This window comes from Lichenostomus cassidix, chromosome 4 (genome assembly GCF_008360975.1).
Source record: "Lichenostomus cassidix isolate B80296 chromosome 4, HeHo_3.0, whole genome shotgun sequence".
In the NCBI taxonomy this organism is placed as follows: domain Eukaryota; kingdom Metazoa; phylum Chordata; class Aves; order Passeriformes; family Meliphagidae; genus Lichenostomus; species Lichenostomus cassidix.
This window is the reverse complement of record NC_139484.1, coordinates 56,607,396-56,630,319: the sequence shown is the minus strand read 5'-3', so window position 1 is coordinate 56,630,319 and position 22,924 is coordinate 56,607,396. Positions and strand designations below refer to the sequence as shown.

General features: G+C 41.3%; 1 protein-coding gene across 2 annotated transcripts; it reads right to left on the bottom strand.

Moving 5' to 3' along the window:
* Positions 1–4,958: 4,958 nt before the first annotated feature.
* Positions 4,959–7,489, bottom strand: FGFBP1 (fibroblast growth factor binding protein 1). 2 transcript variants are annotated; one of them, XM_085059307.1, is made up of 2 exons: positions 7,381–7,489; positions 4,959–6,095 (listed from the first exon to the last, which is right to left on the bottom strand). In XM_085059307.1, the coding sequence occupies exon 2, from the start codon at positions 6,068–6,070 to the stop codon at positions 5,357–5,359; it is 714 nt and encodes a 237-aa protein (XP_084915433.1). In that variant the 5' UTR covers positions 6,071–6,095; positions 7,381–7,489; the 3' UTR covers positions 4,959–5,356. The 2 variants fall into 2 exon arrangements, with proteins under 2 accessions (XP_084915433.1, XP_084915435.1); XM_085059309.1 differs by having other exon boundaries at positions 4,959–6,091; positions 7,381–7,442.
* Positions 7,490–22,924: the final 15,435 nt, after the last annotated feature.

Below are 22,924 nucleotides of genomic sequence, written 5' to 3'. Positions count from 1 at the left end.
TGTGTGATGGTTTCTTTGGAGACATCCAGCATCCCTAGTGCTCCAGCTCTTCTCTGTCTCCAAACTCACCTCTTTAGCTCACTTCCGTGCCATTTGTAAATGTAAATGAGGAATAGAGGATCTCTGAGCATAACACTTGCCTGAAGTCCTCCCTGTTGGGCACTAAGGACTGCAGGCTTTGTAACAAGCAGTAGGACCTGAGTTGCCACAGCACATACATCTGTAGGGATTCAGCTGCTGTGGAGTAGCCCCAAAGCTGTGCAAGATTTGTCAGGGAATCACACCACCTCTAGAGTCACTCTAGAAACCACAGCACCTTCAGGCAAAAGATGTAAAAGTAACTCCTATGATATAAATAATATTCTATTATCTAAGCACACTAATAATGTATTAGTGCACATATTATGGATGTATAGAATATATTCCTGTTACAGACAATGTTGCAATTCCTGAATTTTAAGATTGATTTTAACATCAAGCATTCTGGCTGGCTGGAACAACTCTCCTCTTCCTTGGCATACACAAAGCACCACACAGTATTTATATGTGCACACTGGTGGACAGTTTTGAACATGTTGCAGGCTCTCCTTATATAGCAAAGTGCCTTTGATGTGTCTGTTTGTTGCCTGAAAATCAGTGTGAGAGTTACATGTTCCACTGGGAGCTTCAGGTTAATTAAGTTTATCATTTCTGCGTGGGGTCTGGTATGATCTGTGGCCAAGGCAGACAGGTAACATTGGCTTGATGGGACCTCTTCACTGTTCTTCCACCTACTCATTATCACTTCTTTAAAAACCAGCTATTTCTAGTGGGATTTATAAGCAAGTTTGGAAGAAGTTCTAGTAGCTAAATAAAACACATACTTTACATGGATAGCAGCATGTTTCTGAAGAAATCCCTTACATGTCAATCCTTGTTAAAGAGTTAAGCTGGGCCCTAATGCATCCTTTCCTGCTACAAAGCTCTGCAAACAGGTAAAAAGCTGTATGACATGGCCAGTCCCCTCTCTTCATCTGTGATCATGTATTGTCTCTGTGTAGAAATAGCAATGGAAGGAGCAGGAGAGTCACACAGCTATCCCTCTGAGCCCTGCAGGTGTTCAGTGTCTGATAACCCTAACCTTACCAGGCATCTTGCAGTCTGCCTTCTCTCTCTGGCTCTTTGAAGAGAGGTGATGACTGCAGACAGGGTTCAGAGTTCCCCTGCTTGGTCAAGGAGGGAGCAGAAAGAAGCTCCAGGATTTTAGAACACAGAAATGCCCTAGAATTTGCAGCACTTATGTTGATAACAGGCAGAGGACATGCATGCTCTTGTCAGGAGCATCATCCAAGTGATGAGATTGCAAGGAGACCCTGCACGCTGGAACGTGAAGAATTTCCCATCCTTGAAGCTGGATTTTCCCTTTTGATCAGTTCCTGGTGTGGTATCACTCTTGGAACAGCCTGGGGGAACAAATTATATAATATACTGAATTGGAATGCAAACCCAGCAAAGGTAGGAGTGAGGTGCAGCAGCAACCAGCAAGCGTCAAGCTGCTTTGCTCAGGGCAGCATCAGAAAAAACATAAGGCAAAAGTGGAAAAGGGAATGGAATGTATTATCTATGTTCAGCTCTGTCTACACAGAGTGAGCACGGCAGTGTAAAATGTGTCTTGTCTGAACACAGCCTCTGCTATGGTTGGTCAAACCCAGGTGAGGTGATATCAGGTGGTAGATACCCATTGGCCCCCTCGGGGGAAGAGGAGGGTGGGGAACTCCTGGAAGCAGGAAGGTTGAGTCACTTGGTTCTATTCTCCTTCAAGTAGTCAAGGAACATGTGAGATTAGATATGTAATCTCTCCTATTGCCAAAGTGGTAAATGAGTAAAGGGGGTTGCAAAAGGAACGGAAACTCATTTAAATGAAATTGTGTGTGAAAGTGGGCATAAAATAGACCACAGGAAATAGTAATGAATAAAACTTTGAGGGAGCTGAAATTTTACAGATTCTTAGGTTGTGCTGCACTGCCAGAGCTATTTGCTGGGCATTAGCAATGTCTTCCCATTTCCTAGTGAATACAAAGAAACATGTAACTTTTTCCAGATAAAACCATCATAAGATATGGGGATATATTCCATATTGCAAAAGAAGAGAAACTCCCTAAATCTTCATCTCTGAAGATGAAAAGAGTTTCCTGTCTTAAAATACTCTGTCTTTCTTCCCAAGTAAATATGCAAATTATAATACCCATGGTTGTCTGGAAAACAAACTATAGAAAGTAAGCTAATTTTTCACAAAGATATACTCCTAATAATTTAAAAATAACTAGAAGTTAGCTGGGTATCTTCAAGAACAAATCAATGTAGTTCTTGTGCAGAATGGTCTAATCATGAGGCATGGGAGAAGGGAACCACTGGAACTCCACACCTCTGTCTGGTTGCTGTTCCAGCCACTGATTTTTTTCCTATGATTGTCAAGGTCATCCAGCCTTCCTGTACCTTGTCTCCCCAGGTGTAAAACGGGGCTTATTTTTCTGTAACTCACGTTAACACTAAGAAACTGAGATTGTCATGATTTCAATACGGTAGCACAGAGGACTTTGACTGCACAGTCAGAATTGAAACCCATTCATTGTTTCCCTTCATTGTGGTCCTGCCTGCCCTGCTAGAAAAGGTGTTAGAAGAGTCACAACAATCAGGTTCTTCAAACATGAAGTTCTGACACAATGCCAACTGCTGCACCTGAGACAGAGTCAGAGAATAGAGCTCAGCTGTGAAATTTTTCATAATGAGCAGACGTCCTAAGATGAACAATACAAGGAAAAGGATTTTTTTATGTTAAGTAGCTTGACTGCAGAATCACCAAAGTTATATAGACTTCAGTGACCCCATAAATGCCCCAAAGAGAGAATCATATGGGATTGCTGTCAAGAGATTGCTTTGTGGATGTTGGCTGAAACACAAGGGTTGGCAAGTGCAGTGACATCTTAGATCCTATTAGCCATAGAGTTGTGGTCAGTCTGATTATAGAAAAGGCTGTAATCGAGTCAGACTCCAGATATATTTGCCTCAGACCCTGCTATTCTGAATGCACCCTTCTGAAGAAGAGTCAGAGCTACACACCTGTGGATGTAAAGAATTCTATACTTTGGCTGAGACAAAAGCAAAGAGCCACACCTGAAGATAGAAGTCAGCCCTGAATGGAAACAAGAAGACAAGGCAAAAGAAATATAATGCATCCCTGGAGAGGAACGTGCAACTCCAGCACGTGGGTCCAGGTGCTGACAGTCCTCTACAGGGAGATGTAGCTCACAGCTCTGGAATCCTGGGTTGGAATTTACCCTGGGATATGTCACTGGCCCACTGTGCCTGGCTGGCTGGCTGGCAGCCACAGGGAGAGCAGTGCCTTCTGGCAACTCAGAGCAGAGCAATCGTGCTTCAGGCAACAAAGTCCTCATCATAGTGATCCCAAGAGTAACAGCAGCTAGGGGCAGATAGGATTGGACATTTTCCAAAATATCTGGAGCACGTGAGCCTCTTAAGCCAGGCCTGTCCAGTGCTCTGGTTATAACCTGGAACTAATGGAGAGGTGTTTGTATAGCGGAGCAGACATTAAAAGTTAATTCCTGCAGTGTATGATGGCTTGGGCCAAATAAAGCTCCTAATACTTCCTCTGCACCTTTGACTTTCTTATCTCAGTCATCTCCTAATGTGACGTGGTGTAGGCCAACCCACTAGGTGTCTTGCAGCTGCAACTTACCTGTCCTTACTGTATTTATGTATCTACCTCCATAATAAGGAGCTGCTAGCTGTTTTCCCACCCTGCTTGGCACCAAAATGGCTGTGTCTTCCAACCTCCACAGGTGTTAGTTAGTGTTGATGCCCCTTTCTACTGGAATTTTGCTTTGCTGTGGGCACCACTCCAACCAAATTTATGCTGCACAGCCTAGTGACAGCCAGTGTTTCCACAGGGCATGCAGAGACTGGCACTTCAGTAAGAAGAACCTGCTTCTTTTGTGCTGTTTGTACTTGGAAAAATGCATCTGAATCCTTCTCAAGCACAATTTGCCTGACTAAGAGCAGCATCCCCCATTCAACTCATAACTACTCATCAAAAATATTCTAGCAATGACATATTTACAGAAGGAAATGACTATATTTTCTCAAGAAACAGGAACACTTGTTTAATTTCCCAGAAATTATCAGGGAAATTGTTTTTCATGAAATTTCAAGTGTCTTCAAGTGGACCACTAGAAGAATGCCATACTTCTGTGCTCAGATCCACAAGAAAAGTTTAAGTTGCATTTTACATTTCTTCCAACTGAAGTTTCAAAAATTAGCAAAGATCCCTTGTCATCCCTTGTCCCTTGTCTACATTTTGTGATTTATCTATTCTTAGAATTTTGGGTGGGGTTTTTGTTGTGGGTTTTTGTTTGGTTGGTTGATTTTTTTAATACAGATGAAGTTTAATGAACAGAAAAATATTAGTGTCATCCATACAGAAAGATAAAAAAATATGGAACTTCGAAATAGCATACAGGCAGTGTTGAATATGAGCTCTTTAGCTGTTGAATAAGGGATTCAGTCCTGGGCCCATGTAAAAACCTGTATAACTCATTCAATCCTTGCATCTCTGTTTACCTGCCAGAAATTAGTACAATGTGCTTCACAGGAGAAGCACATCACTCTATAGGAGAATAGAGGGAACTGATGTTTTCAAAGTGTTCTGACATCCTTTGGTGAGATCAAAAAACTGAATATTTGCACACTTATTGAAAAATTGGAAAATCTTGTTGCCCTTCATTACTACAATGATGGCAATCTAATGATAATGTAGCTCGCTGTCAAAAGCTGAAGTCTGCAAAGCTGCAGAAGTATTTTTAAAACTGCTTTATAAACAACATTTCACCTAGATACTCTGCAAGATCATTCTTTGACAAAGGCTCAGCACTTACAGATAAAACACAGAAAGAGAGAGGGAATATTTTTAATGTACTTTGAAGTTTATTTTTCTTAATAATTTTTAGGTCAAAAGCAATAATTTTTAGGTCATTGTACATAACCAAGAAGTGCATGGCACTGAGTTCATCACTTTGGCTAGCACAGCTCAAAGAGGGCCAGGAGATTAGTGATACACTTCTGCACAGAGTATGTAACATCCACTGGTAACACATCCCTTGGGTAGCAATCTGTGGGCACATAACATCGATATAACATCTTCAGCTGTGTTAAGTGTAGTCTGTTGTGTATATACAAAATCAGAAAAATATATTCCTTCTTGCTTATATACACTATATAACATAAGAATAAAATCTGCAATGGCTTGCAGTAACTTAGATGAGACCAGGCTTTCATGCTTCAGAGCTTTAGAAACACCTCCTCAGCATCGTTTGTCTTGGACCATTGTGATAAAAAAGTTGCAGAAAGAAAGCAAGCTTTCTGGACAGTATTCCTCAGCCACCTTTTTCTGGTCAATGTAATCTACGTCTTCGACACAGTCTTGAGGACTGTGTTCTAGCCTGTTTTCAGTCACAGAGGCATCTGCTGGAGTCTGAACTTCTTTTGTGTGATGTATTGTGTTGTCTTTGGCAGGACCCACTGCTGTTAGCAGGCTTGAGCGAGTCAGCCTGAGGTGAGCACTTTGTGGGCCTTTCCTACATAATTTAGATTTTAGTACACTTTTGGGGTCTTGACAGATCTGCTTCTGCTTTTTTAGGGATCGGGAAACTTGTTTCCAGTAGGATCTCTGGTTTGCTGCATACTGTGCACAGCTAGAGGGGTCTCCAGAGAATTCACACCAGAACTCACTGTCACCGTGCTTGCACTGTACATGCACAGTGACAGCATCCGTGTCCATCACTGACCAGGTGCACTCTGCATTTTCTTCGGTTTCAAACTTGCCTTTAGGAGATGATTTTCCTCCTTTTGACTTCTGCCCTTTCTCGTTTCCTTGGTTAGATTCCTTTTGTTTTTTCCCACCATGTTCTATGCCTTGTCTTCCCTTTTTTCTTTCCGTCTGTCTTTCACAGTTAGCTAGTAGCATCTGGGAGACCAGCAGCAACATACAAAGGAGTCCAAAGCTTTTGATCCTCATGGTCTCTGTTCTGCTTGTTATCTGCCTTCAAAACAACAAACAAACAAACAAAAAGATAAAAACATTTTCACTTAATGCTGGATTGCACTTGACAGTTGAAGTTTTTCAGACATGGCGTCGCACTGCTCTTTGATACCTGTAAAAGTGAGGTTATCAGCAAAATTATCTGTCCTTTGTGTAAATAATACCTGGTTTCTAGAACCACTATGAATTATCCTTGTAAGGGGCTGTAGAATATCTTTCAGTTACTTTGTTATCTATGCAATGGGGAACAGAAGAATCACTGCCAGGACATCCTGCTGCCCAGTGACTGAAGTACCTTAATTAAAATCTCTATTGCTGTTGGAGAAGGACTTTGAACCTGGGATTTGTCAATCTCAGATGGGTATCTTAAGTTATAACAATAAAGCAGTTGTTCCCGCAATCTCTTATTTTGTAAAATGATTCATAAGCATTTTTTACTCCAACCTCTGGCTATTCTTCAAAAATACACCAAAGAGAAAGGAAACCACTCGGTTCAATTTGAAGAAAACTATTTTGTAGGCGTCCTGAAAATCATTGTAATTCACTGGTTATGCCAGTATGTCAGATTTCCTCGGAAAAAAAAGTTATGGTCGACTCTCCAGACATCAAAAAGTAAATATTGATGCATTCTTTTGCACCTTGACTGCTAAGCAAACAAAACTACCTTTTTGCTTTTGTAGATAACCTGCAGTGTACTGGACTGTGTTTAAAGCAAAAGAATTCCAGGGATAGATGTGTAACTTCAGTTTTGAAATGTAGCTAGCTAGCAAATTATTATCAAGCTGATCTCTGCATCTGCACAGAGCGTGATTATTTCTGTGGGTGTTGGTCTTTATAAAGCAGTTTTCAGGATCAGAGCAGGGTTTAAATCTGGCATTTTGATAATTAAATCCCTAAATGCATTTTTTTAGACGTTTCCATCACAGTCATTTCTGTATCCAGGTTTTTGGGTTAGAAAGCAGAAATTCATGTGCAGCCACGCCGGTAAGGAATCTATTTGAACATTCAGTTATCTGCAATTATCTTTAGTTACATAAATTTAGAATGTAGAATACATAGGCAGGAGCATATGTGAGCAGGCCCTGTTTAGTTCTTGCTTGACTTGCTTCATGCCTTATACTATACACAGATTTTCACTCCATAAACCCTTCTGTAGGGAATCTCATATGGGATTTACAGTTCTGTTGTAAACACAGCAAATAATAACATTAAAATGAATAAAGATTTGACAGCAACCTTCTGTTGCAAGTGGAACAGTGCAAAAGTAAGATAACTAAAATACATACCTTGCACAGGACTCAGAGATTCCCAAATGCAGCTCCAGATGCAATTCCCCTGTTTCAAAAGAGTCGGAGCTCGCTGGAAGAGCAGCTCGGTGTTTATAAAGGCAGGGACACACCTTCGGGTGTCCAGGAAGACTGTTACAACACAATAGGATACTGCAGTGCCATGTTCACTTACCTCTGACACACCTCCCTGGAAAAGTGCCAGTTCTCATTCTTAAGCACAAAAAAAGCGCCCGGCTATGGGGGTGACAAGGTGTGCTTGTGTAATTTAGGTGTTGCTTTAGCCAAGTCCTTCCCTCCTCATGAACAATGATAAGATCTTTATCAGATCATGAGCTTCTCTAAAATGTCTTTTACCAGCTATTGAGGGATGTATCCTGCAACGCCCTCAACAAGTTGCACTATCATTGTGCAGAATTTGATCATGATAATGAAAAGAATTCCACAAAGCATTTCAAAGTTACCTTTCGAACTTTTTGTTACCCTGTGTCACAAAAACAGTATTGAAGAACTTTAAATACCTAAGATAACTGACTATTTGAGTAGTAAGTAATCCAGCCCAGAGGAGAGCCACGAAGTTGATCAGAGGCAGGAGCACTTCTCCTGTGAACACAGGCTGAGGCAGGCAATTTCAGCCTGGAGAAGTGAGATTTTACAGCAGCCTTTCCATACCTAAAGGGGGGCTACAAGAGAGCCAGAGAGGGACTTGGTACAACGCATGCAGGAAGTGATGGCTTTAAACTGAAAGAGGTTAGGATTAGATTAGATATAAAGAAGAATTTTTTTTTTTGTGATAAGGGTGGTGAGACACTGAATAGGTTGCCTGGAAGGATGTGGACTTCCCATCCCTGGAAGTGTTCAAGGTCAGGCTGGATGGGGCTCTGAGCAAAATGGTCTAGTGGAAATCCAACCCCATGGCAGGGGGTTGGAGCTACATGGTATTTCAGGTCCCTTCCAATCCAAACCATCCCAGGATTCTCTGATTCTTCGACTGCATTTAGGGCAGTGTTCATTATGGTGAGATGGTCATGAGCATGAAACTCAGCAACAAATTCAAGCTCCTGCAGAATTAGTGACAGAGAGGTGTAAGATTCACAGCAATGATCTATGTCCTCCCTTTCTGCCAGATTTTGTGTGTGTAAAGAAGTGGGTTTCATGATGAGTGCTCATTATGGGACCAGATTGAAAGAAAAAGCATTAGACAAATATAGAAACACATTCAGAGCTGGGGATAGGCATCCCTCTTTGTAGCTTGGTTGCTTCAGGTGGTTTTACTGAAGAGATGTGAGGCATTTGTTGTATATACTCAGGAAATACCAGAATAAAAGAGGGATGCAAGAAGAGAGAAAAACAGAAACTGATGTGAGATACAGGCAGATACACCTCTCTGGCTCTTTCCCATCTGATATAGATGGAGTGATAAAAAGGGACAGAGCTATAGGCAAGGCATTTTCTGGAGTGGTTTGGCAATGAGAAGACTGTTAAATTTCTGTAAAAAAAAATCTGAAACCAAAAAAAAGGAAGAAAAAGTGCAATTCTGCAACATGTACAGGAGAGAAATGTGGGGAATGGGATGCATTTACTTGAAATCCAAAGGGTCTGATCTGTGTATCAGGACTATCTCATAATCTTGGTATGCTTTTTGATCCAGTTCAGCAATCAGATCTGCCTTGTGCACTTTTGATTGGCATTAGTATGTATGAAACTATTTGCAACAGTCCACTAAATATGAAAGATTTGTAGTTAACACTGGCAAAGGATAATGAATTAGAGGCAAGGATGAGTCAGGGATCAGAAAATATATAATAATGTTTCAGGTTGGAAGGGAATCAGAGAAGGAGGACAGTGTAAGAGGTAAGTAAGGGAGGCACTATCACGCTCAGGAATCCTAAGCTAATACCCCAGAGCAGGCGCAGTACCATCTGAAGTGTTTAGTGTTTAGCAGGGGTCCTCAGAACTGCACAGCTGCATTAGTGTGGCTCTGTGCTGTAGCTAATGAGCCTCTCATCAGGGCTAATTACCCTGGGGACAGCATAAATCCAAAGGGTTATGCTAACCTCACATTCTGGTACTAATTTAGGTACAACTTTATCATGCCTGATTGCTTGGGTAAACATACTATAAATTGATTTTTGTTTGGCAGATGAGGGTATAGGTTCAGCTATAGGAGTGTTGAGCAATCTGCTCTTTTGGCAAGGAACTGCTGAAGTTAAAAAAATCACCAAACCACCTGGAAATGCCTTCCTACTGCAGCTGAACAATGTCTCCAGACAGGTAAGAGAGGAAGGTTACAAGTGGGTAAGGAGCCACGGGAAATGTGACCAAGCACAAGGTTTACAGGAAGGAGCTCTGTGTTCCTGTCCCAGCTCTTTCTCAGAGATATTCACCAGGAGATGCCAAATGGTCTTCACCTGGAAAGGGAATGTTCTTGTAGATGATGTTGCAATGATTTTTTATTGGTGTTTGCAAAATGCCATTTACTGGTGAAACCAACCACAAGGTATTGAAAATATTTAAGCATTCCACCACCACCACTTCCAAAATTGCCTATTTTTATGGCTTTGACAAGCAAAATAAGTTTCAATGTCAGTCTCAGTTCAGCTGCCCCATTGTCAACAGGACATATCAGCCTAGTCTTACTACTTCATGGAAATGGGGGAGGACAGGCAGAGAAAAGGCTGCACAAGTAAAGATCTGCTTTCTGCTGCTGTGGAACTCCCTCCCCGAGGTTGTGGCAAGCTGGACATGTCAGCTCTTCCTGTCTTTAGCGTGCAGAAACTTCTGTAGAGAATTCTGCAGTCGAATGTTTGTTGATATGGGCGCTGTCATCTTTGAGATAATCTGTCTTGAGCCAGCTGGAGCTCTTGCCTGACCTGCTTAGATGATTTCAAAATCTCAGTAAACCAAGGTTTACATACTTTTTTCTTCCTGTCATGCACATTATTTTAAAATATAACTTAGTGCCCTTTGCTGAGCTGAAATGCTGTTTGCTTGTAAACTGCAGGAACAGTTTTGTCACAGAACAAACAGTGCAGACAATTCATCAAAAGACAATTTGACCCATGCAAAAAATGGCAAACCTGAACAGCTATTTTGGCAAGGTAAAATTTGTGGAGAGCTGTTTATTTATTTATTAAAATAAAAAGGCATAGAAAAAAATTGGCAACACTAGCGAATAAATGTAATAATTGAGAATTACAAACATGGATACCTAAATCCCAGTGTAAATTTTGTGTGGAAAATCTCAGGCCAGAGATACTCCTGTGCCTTTTGACTGAAACTTCAGACAGGTAATTAGCATCTTTAGTTTTTTGTCAGAACTGTTATAGTTAAATCTAGCCAGTGTCTCTCTGCTGTTTAAGCAAAGAGAGGAAGAGATTTTATCCTTATTCCTAGCTACGATTAATTGGTGTGGAAGAAGCATAGTATTTTCTCAGTTAGTTCTTATTGCTGCTTAAATATTATCCATATATACATATATTTTATATAGGAAATTATTATCATTTATATTATTAGTTCCACTGGTGCATTATTTGTAAACTGCAGGTTCTTGTGGTGTCATCTCTGTGACATCATGAGGCTCTTGTCCACTCTTAACTTTTTCCTCACAGAATAAAAACTAAGTTTTATATACAAACAGTAAAATTTTAATTTAATTTATGAGTAGTAAGCGGTTGATTGAACTCCCTTGACCACCTACCAATGTGGCTCCATAGAATAGCAGCTATTTTTCAGTCATACATGTGGATAATAGGATGTTTTCCTCTCTGCAAATGCTCAGGCAGAGTGAATTAAAACAGACCCAGCATCAGTGATGTGAAAAGCCACTTACACTTCAAATTAGGGCCCATGAGTAGTGTCCAGCAGCATTCAGGCAATTTTGGGTGAATAGGTACACACTTTATTAGTATGGAATTCTTACTATAATTAAAACCAAGTGGGCTGTTCATGCACTGCTCACTAATGAAATACAATCAGGCACAGGCTGGGTGTGCATCATTCCAAGGGAACACCTGCTGGGAGACTAGGTGTGTTAACAGATGTGGCAATCACACCTCTCCCTCGCAGTGCAATAACCTTTTTACTGTGACTGTGGGCTGTCCTCTGGCACAACATCCCCATCCCCAGGTAAACAGCTTCAGGCAAGGAACTTGTACCTTGATTTCCTTTATCATTGTGTGTGTCGAAGATTTACAAGAGACAGCAAGCCAACAGCCCTAAGTGCTGCAGGCCTTTTACACAACAACAAAATAGTTGTCACACAGAGAGTGACACCTCTGCCAGCTCTTCTATATCTCACTGCCTCTGCTCAACACTTTGCAAAAATATTCCACAGCCTTTTGGCCTTTCTCTGGAAGAGGCTGGTTAATTTAAAATCTAGTGAGGGTTTCAGGGCACTGACATAATTATTCTACATGGAGGCACAATTATTTGAAAGAAGTCGAGGCAAACTCAGCAGTTAGCAATTTTCAGTTACTTTTGACTGGGGGTTAAATTCATATTAGTTAAATGTAAAAAAAGAAACCAGATTCTCTCTTCACTGAGTCTTTAACACTGTCCAATTATTTCACAAGCTGGCCAAAACTGACAACTGAATTTGGCAGAACAGGATCCCAATGAAAATTATCATGAAACACAAATAAAAAGAAACAAACACTAGTTAATTTAAGCAAGTGTTAACTGTACATGTTAATCTCAGAACAACAGAAACCACACAACTCTTTTATATTTTAAGCTAATGAAAAAAGAGCACTTTGCAAGATTAAATAGTAAGGTTTTTTTACAGCAAGCTCCAGTTCATGCAGAGGCTCACCTTTGCATTTAGGAACTAAATTCCTGGAACATTAGTAAATTGAGTGAACACTGCTGCTTCATTCAGAAGTTATCTCTCACTGAAACAGCTTGATCATTTTATCCATCATTTGCAGGTCTAGTATTACTGTTTACCTTCCTCATCTATGAAGTCAGTAGTTTTTACTTGCAATGTTTCTTTGTTTACTTGCCGCATTATGTTGGCAACATTTTGATTAAAAAAATCCTGAAACTGATTACTGCCAAGGTGTAGTTTCTGTTCAGCAGAGGCTCAGCCCTCCTGGCTCCCAGCCTGTGCATGGCAGTCAGCAGTTGTTAATGTGCCTCTGACCTGCTCACTGAACACATTGTCACCTGCAGCTGGAAAAGGCAGGGTTTGCTTTCAGACCTGCAGAGCCTTGCTTTATCTCTGTAGGCAAGGACAGCAGCATTTCCACAAAAATATAAATGGTTTTGACTGACTCAAGTAGATCCAAGCTCCTGATGGAGCATGACCATTAGGAATGTTTCTGAAGTAATGAGGAAATCCCTCTTCATTAATGAGATGATACAGAGCAAAAACCCACATATGATATAGAAGACCGAAAATTTTGATGCTAAATAGAGTTTACAGTGTTTTGCCGTGACAGGAGGAGGCCTTCTGAATTCAAACAAGGGAAATTTGAGATGTCTCCTCTCCCTTAATTTTATTGTGAAAGTATGTCAGACCAAGCTTAAAGAAAGTTTGCCAAGACCTTGAAACAATTCAGAGAAGTATAAATATTTGCCATTAAATAAACATGATTACCCTCTTCTATACAGGATGTTAAAGGCTGATGCTGTGATAAAAGGGATTGTTATTATACAAGACACAAGAGTTCGTGGTAAACATATCCAAATCCAAGCAGACCCTAAGATTCTGCTTGCTTCTGATAATGCTACAGGACCACCAAATAAGAGATGGTATTTGATAGATAAAAAACCCTCAACTGTTTTTTCTTCTTCTGTAGGATTTCTCTTTCACAGAATACAGGGGATATATTTTAAATGAAAAGAAATCTCAGAAGAAAAATAACATGAAATAAAGGGATACTAGACTGAAATGTGCTTCATAGTGATTTTTTCAATATCAGGGAGAACTTATTCTCAAAACCTGAATTTTTATATTTTCATTTACTGTTGGTTCTAAAAAAAGTTAATCACTTCTTTACCTTAAGCACAGCTAAAGATTCTCCAAGAACAGTCATTTCAAAGTCCTGTGTTTTATTTGAGCAGGCTGGCTGCTAGATTTATAAGCATAGATTCCAGATATTCAGGACATGCTCAAGTTGGTTTGGCAGCCAGGGGAAAAAACTATCGACTAATTGCTGTCTTAGTCTGCTAAGAGTTTAATAGCTTAGAGCAATGCAAGAGCCTCTCTGACTGACCAGAAAAGCTTCAGAAACATAATCAGGCAAAGGAAGGGTCTTTTACAGGGAGACAAAGTGAGTAAAATAAAGAAAAGATGTCATTGTAAATTACTGACTGCCTTGAGTCTGCTCAGGGTAATTGCAAGTCATGCACTACTATGAGAAGGCAGAATTGGACACATTTAATGGAATCATCAGACAGTATCACTAGAACATCAGGGACTGTCTTGCCATAAGCACTGAGCCTGATGCTACAACCTCTTTCAGCACTTCAGGGAAAAATTCCCCATATGCTTTTCCAGAAAAGAAAAATGTTTTTGCATTAAGGCAATACTTGTAGAGTTACTTCAGGAAGATGAAGGTAAGAAATGAGATTCAGCCCTCCTCTGGTTCTAATCCATCTTCTCAAATTTTTTTTAATTGGGAATTTTAAATTAATTAGGCATTTGTTTTAGTTTCTTTTCTGATGTACACATCGGTCAGTACAGAATTACTTTGTGTAGATACAGCAGAAATGCTAATTTATCCTGCCTAGGTGAAGGGAACCGAGATCAGTGAAGGGTTATAGTATGGAACATTTCAAATACTGACTAGATCAGTGGTGAAATTCTTCCGCACTGTGATGTTGTTGCAGAGTGACACAGAATCAACATGAGTGGAATTGAACACAGAGTGTGCACAGGCCAAGATGTGGTATATTAGAAATACATCCTTTCCTAGCTGCTGACTACTTCTTTTGAGGTTGTGTCTGGGCTTCTCTAAACCACATATAATTTGAACCTTTTACTTTCAGAAATCAAAGCAACTTGGATTTCCTTTCTAGTTTTTCTCTAATGCAGTCTTGGTCAAAATACAGGGACTTTCAAAACTCTGGTTTTGCTATCAGTGATAACTCTGGTCTTTGTCTATTCTCATGACCCTTTGCATAAATCTTAAGTATGTAAATAAATTAAGCTGTACCAATAAATATGCATGTGCATGTATATACAGCTGAGAATAGAACAGAATAGAATAGAATAAATCTGTAATAAGCATTGGATAATTTGTTTCTGTCATAGTCATTCATTTCAGTGGTTTTATTTGTCCATGTGTTGAAAAGAACAGTGTGTATTCTACATGGAGGGAGAAGAATGGATGGATCCACCTTGACTAAGAAACACTATAAACTAAGAATCTGTATAAACTCTCATGAGTCTCATCGGATAATTTTGTGAAGTTCAGCACTGGTTCCAAAGTGCAAGACATTTCTTGTACTTGCTATGGAATAAACATTCATTTCATGCACACTTTTAAGGTGCAGTGGGAAAATGGAAACAGGAACCAAGAAATTGTTCCAGGAAAAGGGAAACAGGAAAGAGGAATGGGAAACCAAGGACTTTATGGTGTAGGAGACTGCTGGGTCTGGCTGGGATGTATTTAGCTCTTTATAGCAGCCCATATGGTGCTGTGTTTTAATTTGTGACTAGAACAGTGCTAATAACATACCCATGTTTTAGCTGCTACTAAGCAGCACAAAGGCCTTTTCTGTTTCTCACTGTTCCCCCTCTCCAGCAAGAGGCTGGGGTGTGCCAGAGATGGGAAAGGAACACAGCCAGGACAGGTGACCCCAGCTGACCACAAGGATATTCCATACTCTGTGACATTGCAACAGCAATAGAACTGGGGGTTGTCCTTCTAGTGTAACCCCAGCTTGGAGACTTTCTGGGCACCAGCCTGCTTGGGGGAGGTGTGAAGTAAATGTCTTTGCATCACTTGATGTTGTTTCTCCCCTTTTCCTTTCACTTATTAAGATGTATTTGTCTCTACCCACATTCTTTCTTCTCAATTTCTCTCCCAATTCTCTCCTCCATCCCACAGGAGAGAGGGAGTGAGTGGCTGGTGGGAGGCTTCACTGACACCTGGCGTCACCCACCACTGAGCCTTCAATCCTGCAAATAACTAGCAGGAGTTTTTATTTCAGTGGATTACAGATGAAAAGGAACCAACAGAGAGTGCACTCCCAGAAGCTTTCTGTCACTAAAAATACTGATGTCCAAGCCACACTGACACTGCCTTGGCTCCTGAACCATGGCAGTTATTGAAGGTGCAGTCACAGATGAGACAACTATTTTGCTGAGTTAGATTATTACTTCTTCTTTTGAAAGAAGCTATTTCAGCTACATAGAAAAAGTGGTCTTGGGCTAACACAAGCTATGCCCTCTCCAGGCACATCAGCCCCAAAGTGTGACCTGTCTCCTGATGGGATTAGCCAAAAAGTTTATCCTCCATGATCCTTGGGTTATCCTTGAAACATAGTATAGGCTGTGAGGTTCCAGAGCTCACATCTGGAAGGGGATCTGAAAACTCCTGCTGAAAGTCAGAAAAAAGACTGTAAAGGTCTGCATTTCACAGCTGCTGTGTGGGCTGTCAGCTCTCAGCATTTCTCTGAAGGCACAGAGAAAGGACAAAGGAAATGGACAAATCTTATTTGAAGTCTTATTTGCCATTTTCATCTTACTGATCTCAGGATATTCTGGTATATATTGAATAGAAGCCACTAACAAAGTAAGTAGTTTCCTGATACATCTTTCCAAGTTCTAGTGCAACTTGTTGTGGTTAAAAACAGCTGAAATGATGCACAGACCGCAGCATTTATGATAAGTTTGGGGGTTGCTCAGTTAACCTAGAGAAGATACGATGTCTCTGAAGTGTTTTTTCTTGGATCATTTCTAACTCTACAGCTCCTCCATGTGGAGATCATCAACAGACAAGAAATTAATACTCTTAAACATTAGGTATTAATACTTTTTAAAATGGGTTTGCAGAGAACTAGCAATATTCTGAATATTTAGGACATTTTTAAAAAATGTTCAGTCCTGTTCAGTCAGAACTTTTCTGAAAAAGGGTGAAAAGCAGCAGCAGTGCATCAGAATGTCACTGCTGAAGGTGCAGCATTACAATTCCAATTGTAGTTTAAATTACTGCTTTCCCATCTGACATCACATGTGGTTCACCAAGTAATGTTTTACTAATTTTTAATTCTGTTTGTTCCTCTGTGCCTGTAGAGGAATGTCATGTCTATGTCCTACTTCATGCCATCACGGAATTCAGGGATTTTTCTCCTGTATGAGGGTAAAGGGGACCTAAAGAACAGCCTTCCTATAACCACTTCCCATATGGCCTGTTCACAGCCTTCAGAAACAGAGTCCTAGATTATTTAATGCAATATTTAATTACCAGATAGTGAATATTATCTCTGTGTTATTGATGACACAGTCCAAGTGGCTTCAGGTTCTGCAGAGGGATCTAGACACGCTGAATCAGTGGATTGAGTGTGTGAGGTTCACAAGGCCAAGTGCTGAGTCCTGCCCTTGGGTCACAGCAACCCCAGGCAGTGCTACAGGCTAGGGCAGAGTGGCTGGAAAACTGCTCAGCAGAAATTTCTGCAGGTGCTGTTTGCCAGTGACTGAACTGTGCCAGTGACTGAACTGTGCCAGTGACTGAGCCAGCTGTGCCCAGGTGGTTGAGAAGGCCAATGGCACCTGGCCTGTATCAGCAATAGCGTGGCCAGCAGGAGCAGAGCAATAATTGTCCCTCTGTACTCAGCACTGATGCTGTCACATTTCAAATCCGTGTTCAGGTTTTGGCCCCACTGCGAGAAAAACATTGAGGTGCTGGAGTGTGTCTAGAGAAGGGCAACTGAGCTGGGGAAGGGTCTGGAGAACAAGTGTTGTGAGGGGCAGCTGAGGGAGCTGGGGGTGTTTAGTCTGGAGAAAAGGAAGCTCAGGGAAGACCTTATCACTCTCTACAACCTCCTGAAAGGAGTCTGTAGCCAGGTGGGAGTGACCTCTGCTTCCAGCTAGCAAGTGACAGGAGGAGGTCATGGCCGCAAGTTCTGCCAGAGATTTAGATTGGATATTAGGAAAATATCTTTACTGAAAGGTTGGTCAGGTGTTGGTACAGACTGCCCAGGGAAGTGGTGGAATCACCATCCCTGGAAGTGTTCAAAAGGCATGTGGATGGGGCATTTGGGGATATGGTTTAGTGGTAAACACAGTGGTGCCAGGTCAGGATTTGACCTCAGATCTGAAAACAAATGGAGCTAACCAATTTCTTTTGACAACAGTATTTTACAGTATAGTTGAGCTCAGCAATGTACCCTTAGACCTGCCTCATTTCAGCACCACTGAAAGCCCAAAACTGCTCTGAATTAGGACAAGCTGCTGACTGAAGTGCTCTCTGTAACTATGGTCTACACCAGCAAAGGGCTCAATGGCTTATCCACTGCTGTGGTAAGAGGTGAGATGGGGTGCACTAGACAGGATCAAGAATAAAAATTATAACATTTGGACAGCTTCTGAAAGAACAAAAAGAGATTTTTGAAGGTCAATAAAACCCATGAAATGATCTCACAAAATAATTTCAAACCATAATTTATTTAAGCATTAAATAAAATAGAATAATTACAGAGGGCAAAAGCCACCTTTTTCATTGCTGTCTTCTTGCCATATGGACACTTGTAAATTTTACTTTGGGAATAATCAATGAAACCTTGGCATTACCAAGGGCCCTCTCCTGTTAACCCATCAGTATGTTCTCTGTTGATCCAGCTACCCCAAACCATCTGCTTAGTATTTGCACAAAGCTTTTTTTAAATATAAAAACACCGACTAGGTTTTAAATATTATTTTTGTCCCTCTTCTTATCAGCTTTTTCTCCCATCTCTAAGTCATTGTATTTAAGGTAATGAACAGAAAGTAGTAAAGAGTAATGGTTTTAATAAAGTATAAACATAACTAAACCAGAGAAACACTGCTGCATTCAGATGGGAGATTTACATTAAACCATGTCCTGGCACACACAGGCAAATCTGTATTCACTGGGCACACCATAGATATTAATGGCACACTATATATATTAATCTGCACTTTGCAGCATGACAGATTTATGTTTGGAAGAACAGATATGCAGGCAGATACAATCACAAGCAGCAAGACCTGAGAAAGTGATGGTTTGCAGGGCAGTATTTTATCTGTGTGCATCACACCCTGATGACAGACAGTGAAACCATGGGACAGGCTGGCTCTGCCGGGAGCCCTCACTGCATGTTCCAGGCACTGAGCTGGGCATGTGAGGGACAGACTTTGTTCCCATGTGGATAGTCATCTAGCAGAATTACAAAACTGTGGGTTAATTTTTTGTTTCTGCTTAAATACACACGTAGAACAGTTTAACATCTCAGTTTCTGTTGACACATCTGCTCTCAGAGGCTCCCTTATGTGTCTCTCTTTCCTAACCTTTTAAAGATGGATAATGATACATCTGTGTCACACAGATGCAAGAAGCCACGTTCATTTTTTTTCCCCTAAACATACTGAAATGTACAAATAGAAGGCAATGTGGAATAAAATGTATTACAATTTAAAAGAATGTCTACAACTGAGAAACTTATAGCTGAGAACAGTATTCTCTTGCATTCAGTTTTCCTTGCCAGGTCTATGGGCTAACAGGTGATGCACTCACACAAAGCTGTTGTAGAAAGCACACTAGCAATTAAAATATTACATGTGTCTTTATTATATGGCAAGAATTGTTTTAATAAATTTTATATAATGCAGAAAAAACACAGACATGAAAAATTAATTACCTGAGGATGTCCTTTTCAGGTGGATTTCTTCCTGTCTCAGATATTTAGTGTGTGCCTTTCTTATCACAGATGCTAAAGTCAGTCAGTCTTCTACAGTGCTTTCTAGTCCAAGACAGTTGACTTTTCTTTGCTCAAGTCTTTGACTTTTCTTTGCTCATGTAAATTATGCTGTAGCTGCAAGGCAGTAATATACCACTCTTTGCTATTTGAGTTAAACTAAAATGTAGATGCTTTAAAAGGACTATGATATACCCAGAAGAACAATTTCTCTGGTGGTAAAGATTAAAAGTAATCATTTATTTTGGATCCTGCATTTTTTCAAAGTCAGAAACGCTTATGACACAATCCTCCACCAAAAGAAAAGAAAAAAAAAGAAAGAAGAGAAAAAAAAAGAAAGAAAAAAAAGAGATTAATGGTGAGGAAGAAAAAAACCCGTTTGTTCCTTCAAATCACTGTGGTTGTTTCTATTGTGCTTCAAATGATGTATGTTCCTGCCAAAGAACACTGCTGCTGCCGAGGTGAAATATGTAGAGTTCTACAAAAAGTTTTATAATTCCCTAAGGCAGAGGCAAACAGTGTTTCTGATTTCTTTCAGCTGCTGACTTACCCTGAGCTGAGGGGATGTCCAGATGCCATGTGATCAGTATGAAACAAAACCAAATGCTATGGAATTGATTCCAACTGGGCAAAAGATTTCAGGCCCAAGAAGGCAGGGGAGACACATGACTGCAGGTGATGTTCTGTGTTGCTGTTGTTTAATGGCTCTCACCTTGTCCTGTCTGGTACATTGTGAAAAATACCTCCTGTCCTCCTGGAGTAGCTTACCTTTGTGGCAGACACCATGTGGATTTGTACAGAGGGGCTTTAACAGGAGGTCTTGGAGCATATCTCTGCTGAGAGAAAGTGGCGTGGGATGGGTCATGGGGGACAGCAGTATTTGGGGAATGTCCTGGGGAAAGGCAGATATCTTGTTCTGAAAAACCACATCCCCACCTGCTCTTGCACCCTCCTTTGGGGCAAACCCATGGCCCAAGCTCACCAACATGACTTGAAAGACATCTGTGCTCCTCCTGACGTGGCTCCCACCCTCCAGCAGGGTCCTGCCAGCCACCCCTCCCCTGCTGGCCTTGCAGAACAGCCAGAATCCAGCATCTGGCAGCAAACCCCATCTTCAGCACATTCAGCACCCAGAGGCACAGCCCAGCCCAGCATCCCAGCAGGGACAGCTCCCAGGGCTGGCACAACCCCTCACCCTGGGCCAGGCAGCTCTGGAGGGATCCTCCTGGAGGCCAGGTGAATTCCCTCTGTGCAAAAACAGGTGCTGCTCAAACTCTTGGGCTTCAGCCTAATGTGTACCATCTGAGGCCCCAGACAGCCACGACAGGCTCAGGTAATGTTTGCTGCTCACAGAAAGCCCTGCTGCATGGTCCTACTCCTGTCACCATCCCACACTGACCAGCTCTCCCACATTATTCCGAGGGCATCCGATAACCTTCCCCAGCTGCTAACATGCATTTGGGGGTTCCCATGGTAAATTTCTGGAGCACAGAAGACAGCGGGACATCTCCATACCCCGGTGAGAGCACCCATGTGCTCTGCATGTGCCTTGGAGCAGCCCAGAGGGGAGGAAGGGGACAGAAATCCTGCCCTCCTGCTGGGCTCTTTGGCAGAGGAAATGGAGAGGTCAGAGTCTGAATTTTGCTCACCATTTCCTTTGCTGGGAAGCTTCTAGTCCTCTTCAATTCCTAGGCACATTCTTCACTTTATTACAGCTGCATTTGTTGGAGGGCCCCCATGTTACACCAACAAGACAAATAAAGGGGCAACCACTGTCACCACTGGCACATTAATTTTTACAGGGCACAGCAGCAGTGACAGAGCAGTGCAGGCTTTTTTACATCTGCAGCCATCAGAGTCTAAAAGGACACCTCTGTTTCCCCTCCTGACTTCAATCTTTGTGAGCCCCAGGCAGCAGGAGGCACCATGGGAGGGTTATGCAAACAGTTTTATAACCTGCTGAGGAGGCCAGCGGGAGGGGAACACGAACTTCCGCTGCAAATGAGACATCCGCTGAGTTTTATTCTCCCTCTGTACATACTGTAGCACAGCTACTCTGGAAATCCACACCTGCCCTCCTGCCTATCGTTCAAGCAGTTTAATTTATATTCAAGATGGGAAAGTGGACAACATATCCAAGAGAAAACACCAGTGTCTCGACATCTACTGACTGCACCTCCTCCGCTTTGAGGTCTTACTCCTGCTCTTGTGCATGTATCACATATTTTTTGTCACTGTAAAATGACCTGTGAAGTCTGATTAGAACAATCCTCATTTGTAAGGGGAAAAGCAGAGAGCTCCAAAAAAAAATCTCCTGTGCTGCGTCTGACTCCTCTTCCTAGAAGAAAGCAGAGACTGGGAAAGGCAACAGCAAGAGAAATGGAAAAAGAAAATGACAACCATAAAACTTCTACAGAAGCAGGAATGGCAGTTGGGCAGGTTTAGGAAATTTTAGTTTTTTCTTTGTCCTTTTATTTTTGTAGGAAATCCCTGTCCTGAAAATCCATGCCATATTAACTATGACATCTGAAAAATCAAGAATGCAAAAAAATTAAGTCTGCAAGCGATGCAAGAATGACCAGAGAAGACACCTAAACAATTCTCTCAGAAAACACCAGAGTGCACTACTGCATAGCTGAGATGATTTACAGGCACTCTGAGCAATACTGTGGAGGTGTGGATTTCGCCTACCTTGGCAGAAATAACCTACACACTGCAAACAGCAATTTTCTTAGTTTTGGCTATTTGATTTTAAGTCAAGCAGATGTGATATTTGGTGTTCCTTAACACCTGACCTTCTTAGTGATTTTCTCTGCTGTCAAAACCAGGTTAAATCAAAATATATACCATAAGTCAGAGGCACTGAGCACAAAGCTAACCCAGATGATGCATCTGACTTAATAATCAGATCTGCCATCAGCAAGTACTTTAGAAAATAATCTCTCCTGTTCAGTTTGGCAGAATGGCTGATCCAAGAGCATTCTTTGGACTTTAAGGATATACAGATACTAAGATAGGTGTTCATTACTGAATAACCAGAACTTTTACATTTTCCTCTGTATTCCCATTGTAAATCATAGAAACATTCAGGACAGAAGACCCCTTAGGAGGGCTGTAGTAGTCTTCTCCTTAAAGCACAGTCACAGTCAATTCTGACAATGTTGCTTTAAACTTTGTCCAGTTGGTCTTGAAAAGCCCCACAGATGTAGATTCCAGAGCTGCTCTGGGGAACTCACTCCTGTGTTTATCCTCCTAAATGAGAATGTTTTTCCTTTCACTTAGTCAGAACCTCACCTCTATCAATTTGTGACCAGGATCTCTTTTTCTCCCATCACACGAGTCAGTGAAGAGCCTGGCTCTGTATTCTCTATAGCTTTCACATATGGATTGAGGATCAGCTGTTAGGTTCCCTCCCCAAGTCTTCTCCAGGCTGAACAAAATCTGTTCCCTTGGCCTCTTCACACAGGAGAATACTCCAGTCCTGACCATACTGATAGCTCTCCATCAGACTTGCTCCAGTCTTTCTTGGATCTTAACTATGCATGTTAAACACACATCCTTTCATACACAGGCTCTCCAAATGTTTAATTTTGCTCTTCTTGGAGGCTTCCCTTATCAAAGTAGCAAATACTTGTGATGCTTCTATGGAAACCTAAACATG

Bases quoted from the DNA above. Each gene is read 5' to 3' on its own strand.
- FGFBP1 (XM_085059307.1), bottom strand. From the start codon at position 6,070: ATGAGGATCAAAAGCTTTGGACTCCTTTGTATGTTGCTGCTGGTCTCC.